The sequence below is a fragment of the Tinamus guttatus genome, unplaced genomic scaffold (genome assembly GCF_059628265.1).
Source record: "Tinamus guttatus ecotype Peru unplaced genomic scaffold, ASM5962826v1 Tinamus_guttatus_pri_ptg000831l, whole genome shotgun sequence".
NCBI lineage: Eukaryota > Metazoa > Chordata > Aves > Tinamiformes > Tinamidae > Tinamus > Tinamus guttatus.
The window spans coordinates 286,194-294,620 of record NW_028289365.1 but is presented as its reverse complement, the minus strand read 5'-3'; the positions used below and the strand labels follow the sequence as shown (position 1 = coordinate 294,620).

General features: G+C 67.1%; 1 protein-coding gene across 1 annotated transcript; it reads right to left on the bottom strand.

Annotated features, from left to right (window-relative positions):
* Window positions 1-2,270: 2,270 nt before the first annotated feature.
* LOC148591399 (peroxisomal biogenesis factor 19-like) lies at window positions 2,271-6,876 on the bottom strand. Its single transcript, XM_088537642.1, has 8 exons — window positions 6,781-6,876; window positions 6,129-6,229; window positions 5,785-5,950; window positions 3,561-3,646; window positions 3,282-3,443; window positions 3,034-3,210; window positions 2,908-2,952; window positions 2,271-2,354 (listed from the first exon to the last, which is right to left on the bottom strand). Exons 1-8 carry the CDS (start codon window positions 6,833-6,835, stop codon window positions 2,271-2,273), a joined length of 876 nt encoding a protein of 291 aa, XP_088393768.1. The 5' UTR covers window positions 6,836-6,876.
* Between the last annotated feature and the right edge of the window lie 1,551 nt (window positions 6,877-8,427).

The window sequence follows — 8,427 nt, the reverse complement described above, 5'->3', positions numbered from 1 at the left end:
GCAAGGCTCAGAAAGTTCATCTCACCTCGCTGGGCCTCAAAAGCTGCTGATGGAAAAGTCCTGGAGAGCTTTGGTTAACTAGAGAGCTGCCAGGGAGCCTGACAGGTCCTCATAATTACACCAATTAAGAAGCCTCCCACCTGCAATTAAGCAGATATCCAGAATTGCCATCCTTCCCCCAAGCTTGGAGCATCCATAGGAGACCAAAGACACATCAGTCCCCATGTTCTTTGCGGGGGCGGCCGAGGATCACGGCATCCACCAGCTTTCCACAACCATCCCTGCCCCAACACACCTGGATACCTGGAGAAAGGAGCCCACGGGGCTCGGGGAGGAGGAGGAGGGAACAGCACCAGGATGAAGCACCGCACGGAGGAGGAATCCCCGGGCAGAAGGAAACGGGGCAGCAGCGTCAAGAGAAACCACTTTAAACGCGAACACCCGAAGCGCTCGCAGCGCCCGGAGCCGCCGGACGGGGGATGCGGCGCTGGGACTCACCCGTGCGGGGGACGGGATTCTCCTGCCCGGGGCGGGCGGCGGTGCCGGGGCTCGGGGGGCGCTGGCAACTGACGGAAACGAGAGGTTAAAGCCGCGAAGCGCCGGGTTCGGCCGCTCCTGTCCCTTGGCGGGGGGTGAGGGGGGTGTCTGATCTTGGGGACCCTTCCCAGCACTGCAAAGCCCCGGGGACACAAAAGGGAGGGACAAAATAAATATCGCAGCCCCCCTGGGACCCGCTGCGGGGCCAGCAGCACCACAAGGGCGGCAGAACCCGGACCCGGGGAGGGAGGAAGGGGCCTCCGAGCTCCCCGCAGGGGAGGCCGTAAGGACTGGCCCTGGGGGCAGAAATCCCCCCCCGGGGCCCCGCTCTGGGGCAGGGGGCAGCAGGGACCCCCCGCGTCCCGCGGCCACCGGGGAGGAAGCAGCACCCCCCCTCCCCCCCCATCAGGACAACCCCAGGGAGGCCGCAGGGCCCCCCCGGACGGCGACACCACGGGGACAGCAGCGCCCCCCCCTCCCCCCCGGGCAGGGGGCGCAGCCCGCGCAGCCCCCGCCCCCGCGCAAGCCCCGCCCCCCGAGAAGACCCCGCCCACAAAAGGCGGAGCCGGAGCCGCCGCCGGGCCGGGGGGGGGGGAGGGGCGCCGCCGCTACCGGGGGAGGAGGAGAGGGGGAGGGGGGGATGAGGGGAGCGCGGAGGCCCCGCACCGACCCGGCTCCCGGCAGCTCCGGCCGCGCCTCAGACCCGGGCCCCGCCTGCTCCTCCGCCACCGGCTCCGGGCCCAGCCGCCGCCATCTTAGTGCGCCCACCTCCGCTTTACGGCGACGCGCGACCCTTTACGGCAACGGCCGCGGCGCGACACCGGCGCGACGCCGCGCAGCCCGCCCCCCGGGGGGTTGCCATGGCAGCAGCGCCCCCCCGCCGCCATGTTATTGTAGGGTCGCCAAGTGTCCCCTCCCCCCAGCGTGTCACTGTGGGGTCTCCCATGTCCCCTCATTATTGTAGGATTGCCCCATGTCCCCCCCATATTACCGTAGGGCCACCCCATGTCCTCCCCTATTATTGTAGGGTCACCCCATTTCCCCTTAAAATATTATGATGGGGTCACCCCATGTCCCCCCATATTACCGTAGGGCCATGCCATGTCCTAGCCATGTTATTGTGCTCACCACTCCCCCTGCCACCATTTTACAGGGTCACCCTCTGCCCTCCCCGTCCTATTGCAGCCCTCCCCAGCATTAGGGGGGGTCACCCCATGTACCCCCTCCCACCCCTCCTCATGCAAGCCTCACCCTCCATCATTCCCATGGGGCCACCCCCCCCCCATCCTGCAGGGTCCCTCCTGCTCCCTCCTGTCCCCCATGTCACCCTAGGGTGCCCCCCACCATGTCACGGCAGGGTCCCCCCTCCTCAGCATTAGCAGAGAACTGGGGGGGTCGTGCCTCACTTCCCCCCTCCCACGCACAGGGCCCCGACCCCCAGCGCTCATGGCCAACACCTTTATTGGAGGCAAAGCCGGGCAGGGGACGGGCCCCGCCATGTTGTCACCATGAGCCACCTCAGCGCCCACGCGGGCCGGGCCTGTGGCCATCCCCGCGGCCATGGGGCCTCGGCCCCGAGGTGTTCGCCGGGGGGACGCACGGGCGGCCCTGCTCGTGCCACCCCCGGAACGCGGATGCTGCTCTTCCGAGCACCTCCTCCACCTTGTTAATGACCCTAACTGGGGGTTAATTAGTAGTTAATGAGCTCCGGAAAGGGGGGTGGGGGGTCGGTGTCACATGAGGCGACACTGCTCGCCCCCCGTGGTGGCCGCGTCCGGCAGGCTCAGGCCCTCCAGGTCCAGGTTCAGGCCGGGGGGCTGCGGGCGAGAGAGAGGTGAGGGTCAGCGGCCAGCAGGACCTGGTGGCCCCAGCAGGACCTGGTGGCCCCAGGAGCCATCACCACAGCCCCCCGACTCCACGACTCAGCCCCGTCATGGTCACACAAGCAGTGAAGGGCGTCCAGAGCTGCCGCTGGGCGAGAGCCAGTGTCCCCGACTGCCCTTAGGAGACACGGATGCCCCTGCCACCGGGAGGGACAGAACGGGGCTGGGGGGCAGAAGACTGAGGCCAAGCGGGGTGGCTCACGCTCCAGCCGTCCCTTCCAGAGCCACTCAACCACCTTGCAGCAGGCAGAGCTCCACTGCAGGGCTGCTCCAGGTGCCACCCAGGCAGCGCTGGGACCCTACAAGCACGTGGGGAGCTCGGAACGTCGCCAGCCCCCACCCCAGGCCGTGTCACCTCCCTCCATCCCCACGAGCGACGGCTCAGAGCATCCTTCCCTCAGGTCCTCAGCCAGGCAGCAAGGAACTCCTGGCTCAAGGACATCGGGGCCACGCTGGATCCATGGGGCCACCTTGCTCAGACACTCACCGAATCCCCTGCCAGCTCCTTGGGAGGATGTCCCAGGTCCTGCAGCTGGAAGAGACAGGAGCAGATTGGCGGAGGGGGCGGACAGCAATCCCGGTGGGGGTGTCCGAGGCACTGTCCACGTCTCACCTGCTGCATGAGGTCCAGGACCATCTCGAAACGGGCTTTCTGCTCAGCCTCACTGTCTGTGGGCCGCTCGGCCTCGAACTGCTGGCAGATTTTGCCCATGACGTTGTGCTGCTCCCGGTACTTCTCGTACTGCTCCTCGGACAGAGAGTCGCGGTGCAGGCGCAGCCACTCGGGGTACTGAGGGCAGAGGAGAAGGGTTGGAGCCGGGGCAGGGGGCCACAGTGCTCACCCCAGCACCAGCCCCTCACCTTCTCTGTGATCTCCTTGAGTGAGGGGTAGAGCACCTCCTTGGAGAGCAGGTTCTGCATGATGTTCTGCATGATGGGCAGGATGTTGCCCTCGCCGTCACCCTCCTCCAGGCCCAGCCCCTCGATGGCTTTGGCCAACTCTTCCTCTGACACGCTGGAGTTCTGCACAGAGAGCCTCAGTGTGGGGACCCTGGGGACAGCGAGTGTCCCACAGGGCGCCCACCGTGCCGGGCGCCCTAGGGGGACAGCACGAGCTGGAGGTCCCTGCTCCGGCTCTACCTGCAGGTCATTGGCGTTCTTGGCCAAGCCGCTGAGCGTCTCCTTGAGGCACGACGTGAACTCCTGTTGGGACGCAGTGTCACTCCCTGTGAGGCCGGGAGAGACGCGGGGTCAGGGGGGCTCCGTGGGAGACATGGGGGCCTCCCTTAACCAGGCTCAGCTTTTAGCCACCAAAGCTCTCATTTGCATTTGGAAGGAAAGCCCAGCTTGCCCAGTTTGGAAGCCCATGGCACTGGGATAACCCCCTGGAGGATGCCCAGACCCTCTTCTCCACCCTGCCCCACGACTCAGACCTCCAACACAAGCAGAGGTAGCCAGGACTCCTTGCACACAGCAGGGAAGTGCCACCCTGGAGCAGGGACTTCCAGTGAGTGCCATGTGGCTGCTGATCCCCATGCTGAATCTCTGGTTGTGCCACCGCTGGAATCAGCTCATGCAAGGGGTGACCACCAGAAGTGCCCCCAGTGGATGGGCAGCCTGGGGATGGTGGTCCCAGGCCACAGCAAACCGGAGGATGCATCTCTGGTGGTGGAGCAGTTTGTCCTGGTGCCCGCTGTGGGAACATGCCCATGCCAGGAGCACTGCCTTTCACCCCCTCCACCCTGAGATGTGGCGGGGTTTGTTGGAGACTCCAGGCCCCACAAAAGCATCCATGGACACCTGGTGACGGCCAGCAGCGCGTGGCACACTGCTGCCCTCGGGCTGTCACTGCTGCCCAGGGCAAGAGGGACACACCAGCCAGGGGCTGCAAACACCCAGCGTGATGCGAGGAGCTCAGCAGGGGCCTCAGCCTTCCCTGGGACTTTCCTGCAGTCTGTTGCCATGTCCTCCGCACCTCTTTCCCCACTAGTCCCTCTCCTCATCACGCAGGATGCAGTTTTGGGCAAACTTCCATCCTTGGGGACAACACCAGGCCCCACTTCTGACCACAACAACTCAGCAGCTCCCAGGGGCGACTTCATCCCGCACTCTCCGATGGCCAGAGAAGGAAAACTGAGCCACGGGCCTCTCCTCCTGCAAGGATGCACTTTGTCCCATCTTTCACCAAACCGAACTTTGCCCTGCACAACAGGTGACAACAGCAATTGCTCAACTGTCCCGGAAATGTGGAAGGATCCGCCACTCCTTATTGTGGCACCGGGTGGCAAGGCCAGCCAATTGCTCCTGAGCTGGCAATCCGGAGCCTGGCACACCAGTCCCCGGCACACGGAGCAGGGAAATCTTAGCCTGGGGCAGCACACGCTGCTCTGCCCTTGTCCTTGGTCCCAGACCCCTGGCTGGCCAGCACCAGAGAGGCCAGTTGGGTGTCAGTGTCTAAGCCCGATGAGGCAGGATTCATTTTAAACCTGTCTTGCGCTACCTGAGGAGTTCACCAGGTTGCAACAAACCTCGGCGCGGTGGCGTAAGCAACTGAGCTCCCTGAGCCAGTGAGCAGGGAGGGTAACTGCACCGAGCGCGTTTGCTGCTTGCGTGACATTCGCTGAGTGCATCCAGCCGCGTCCCGGGGACGGGGAGCTGCTCTCGGTGAGGGACGCGGACGAGCCGAGGTGCCTGCGGGGACACCGACGTCTGTCTCCTCCCCAGAGAGGGGCTCCGGCCGCTGGCCGGCTCCGAGCAGGTCCGCCCTGCGCGCACAGCCCTGCAAGAGTTTCTCAACCCTCTCCTGGAGTAAACCCAACCTAATTAAGGGAGCATAATTAAGCCCCAAGTAGCTCTGTGGTGCTTCTAATTGCAGCCAGACACCTCAGCGACACACAACACGTTACCAGGGGCCCTCCAGCCCAGCTGCGAGTGCTGCTACAGAAAGCAGGGGGAAGGATCTTGCTTTTAAATCCGCTTCTCCGTACACCTCCCGGCGCTAAGCATCACAAGACAACATTTGGGACTCCAAGCCCAAACTTCTCTTGAGGATCCCAAGCCATGCAGGTCTCCTCCCGGCAGCAGGGACTGAGGATGAGCAGCCTCCAAGATATGCTCCACAGACGGGATACAGTAAGATCTTCATTTCCGTAAGGATAGAAAGGCAGCAAGGCCAAATCCTAAGCTCCCTTGGCAGAGTCGGCTTCAGCCGGGATTGCTGGAAGCTGAAAGGCTCCCGGGACCCAGGCGGGACAAGCATCATCCACAGAAAGCCTCTCTCGGCGGCAGCAAAGCGGGTGCTCTAGGGCAGCCCCTGGCCCAGCACTGACTCCCTGCCCGCGCGCAGGGACCCAGTGCCACTCACCGACTCGTCCCGCTGCCTCCGACAGCTTCTGGAACTGCTCCACCAAGTGTGGCTCCTCCTCGGCCAGCTCCTTCATGGCCTTCTCGAACTCTGCCGTGGCCTGCGAGGCCAACTCGCTGTCAAACAAGTCCTGGAAAAACTTCTCCTGGGAGGCGAAGAGCGATTCCTGGGGGAGACAGGCACAGTGAGCGCCGTGGCCGGCTCCGGGTGCCAGGAAGGGCTGCAGCCGGCAGCGATGGAGCAACCCCAGGAGACGCCGCCTTCAAGCGTCGCGGTGGCCCCCCGGCGAGAACAGCCCCCCGGCGGGGTCTCCGGCAGGGGGTCCTGGCCTGTTGGTGTCGCACCTTGGCGGCATCGCCGGGGGACTTGTCGGAGCTGCTGGCGTCCCCGGGGGTGGGTGGCGACAGGGCGGTAGGTCTGGCCTTCTCGAAGTCGTCCAGGGCACCTGGGGATGGGAGTGGCTGGCTGAGCGGGGATGGGCGATTCGGGGCAGTGGGGTGGGGCCCTGGCTGGTAACAGCCCCTTGGGCAGGAGCCTCAAGGACTCAGATGGGGCGGACACTGCAGGGCAGGGGGACGATGACACCCGCAGGCCAGGCCAGGTCTCCAGCTCCTGGGTGCCGCACGGGCGCAGCGAGCGGAGGTGGCTGCGGAGCGCCGCTCGGATCGCTGCGGAGCTCGGGACGCTGCTCCCCCCGTGTCCCCCTGGCTCCCCCAGCAGCCCCCAGCCCCTCTGCTCTCCCCATCTTCCCCCGGTCCCACAGCTGGGGGGGCCTCCCTGCAACGTCCCCTGCCCCAGAGCTCCCCCCATGTCCCCCTGCCCCTCTGCGCCCTCCTAGTGTCCCTCAGCCCCAGGGCACCCCCAAAGCCGCCTGAGCCCCCTGCTCCCCGCACAGCCCCGCAGCCCCCCGGCTCCCCGCAGCGCCCCGAGCCCCGCTGCGTCCCCAGACCGCGCCCGGCACCGGGGCTGCCCGCGGCGCCGCCCGGCTCCGCTCACTGTCGAGCAGCTCGTCCAGCTCCCGGTCGGGGCCCGAGCCCGGCTCCGCCGCCATCTTCACGCGGCTCCGCCGCCGCCGGGGGAAGGGCGGGGCCGGGCCCTTCAGACCCCGCCCCCGAGGGATGGACACGCCCATTCCCGCCCCCTCGGTTGCAGGCCACGCCCCCGGGCTCACACGGAAGCGGAGCGGGCGGGGCCGCTGCCCCCAGCGCGCCCGAGCGGCCCCCGGGGCCTCCATGCACACGGGTGCGGGGGGGCCCTACGGACCTCGGGGCGGCCCCGGGGCCTCCGTGCGCCAGGCCCACCGGGTGTCCGAGTGGCACCCCGGGGTCTCCGTACGCACAAGCCCTGCAGCTCCTGCAGTGGCTCCCCGGGGGCCCCGGCAGCCTATTCGGACACTGCGCGACCCCCCGCAGGCTCCGGGCGGGCCCGGGTGGAATCCGCGCCGGGCCCCGTGCGACCCCCTGCGGGGAACGAGCTCTGCGGGCCCCGCGCGGACACCCGGGGCTCCCTGCGGGCCGGGAGGGACGTCCCGGCCGCGCCTGCAGGCCACGCCCCCTGCTGCCGCATAGCCCCGCCCCTCGCGTCCCTGGCCCCACCCCCGCCCCTGGCGGCCCCACGGCGGGGCTGCAGGGGTGGAGTCGCTCTGCATAAGCATTCCCATTGGTTGCGGCCTGGTTGCGTCACAGAGCACCTGCGTGCTCTGGCCAATGATCTTTGGGAGCAGCTGCGCCCCTCCCTGGCTCCGCCCTGCCCTTAGGCTCCGCCCATTCACCATCCCCCCAGGCCCTGGCCCTGCCTCTGCCCCACACATGTCACGAGCGGTGCCCGTGCTCAGCTTGGCCCCATCGTGCTGGGGAAGGGGGGATCAGGGAAGAGGGGCCGAGACTCAGTGCCCCAGAGACCAAGGGCGCGTGGGGAAGGGGCAGAGAGGGCACCAGCTGCCGCGGGGGTTGAGGTGACGAGAGAGCAGCTACATGTCCTTAGAGTTCAGAGGGGTGTTGCTGTTGCACCATGGGAGTGGTGAGAGGCTCCTGAGATGCTACTGAGATGCTAACGAGATGCAAATTTTATGGTAATGAGGCCACAACTGGCTCTTCAGAAGCTCCGTTCTTAGCCCTGTTTTTCACCCGGCAAAGCGGTGAAGGGCAAAATTGGTTCATGTGGAGGGGCGGGGCTTGGGGGAGCAGGGGCGGAGCCAGGGACAGGGAGGTTGGGACCAAAGGGTGTGGGGATGGGGCTGTTGTTTTTGTTGTCTGGGGACCCCAGAGGTCTGAGGGTTCCCTCCCAGAGTAATGAGATGCTAATAAGATACTAACGATATGCTAATAAGGTCAGTGCTCACGGGTGTTGTGGGGCAGGGGCGTGGCCGGAGGAAAAAAGGGGCGGGACCACCGCGGTGGGGGCGGGGCCTCCGCCGGGCCGCAGCCACTGGCGGCGCGAGGTGCCGGGAGGGGCGGGGCCCCGGGGCGCGGGGCGGGGCCCCTTCCCGCGCCTGCGCGGCCGCTCCCGTCCCCAGGGCGCAGCAGGGCCTCGTGGGCTCCGTTCCGGACGCTCCGCCCGCTCCTCGCCCCGGGGCCGGCGGGTCCCGCCCGCTGCCCGCTCCGCCCGGCCCCGGGGAGCGGCGGGGGCGGCCGCCGGGGCGGA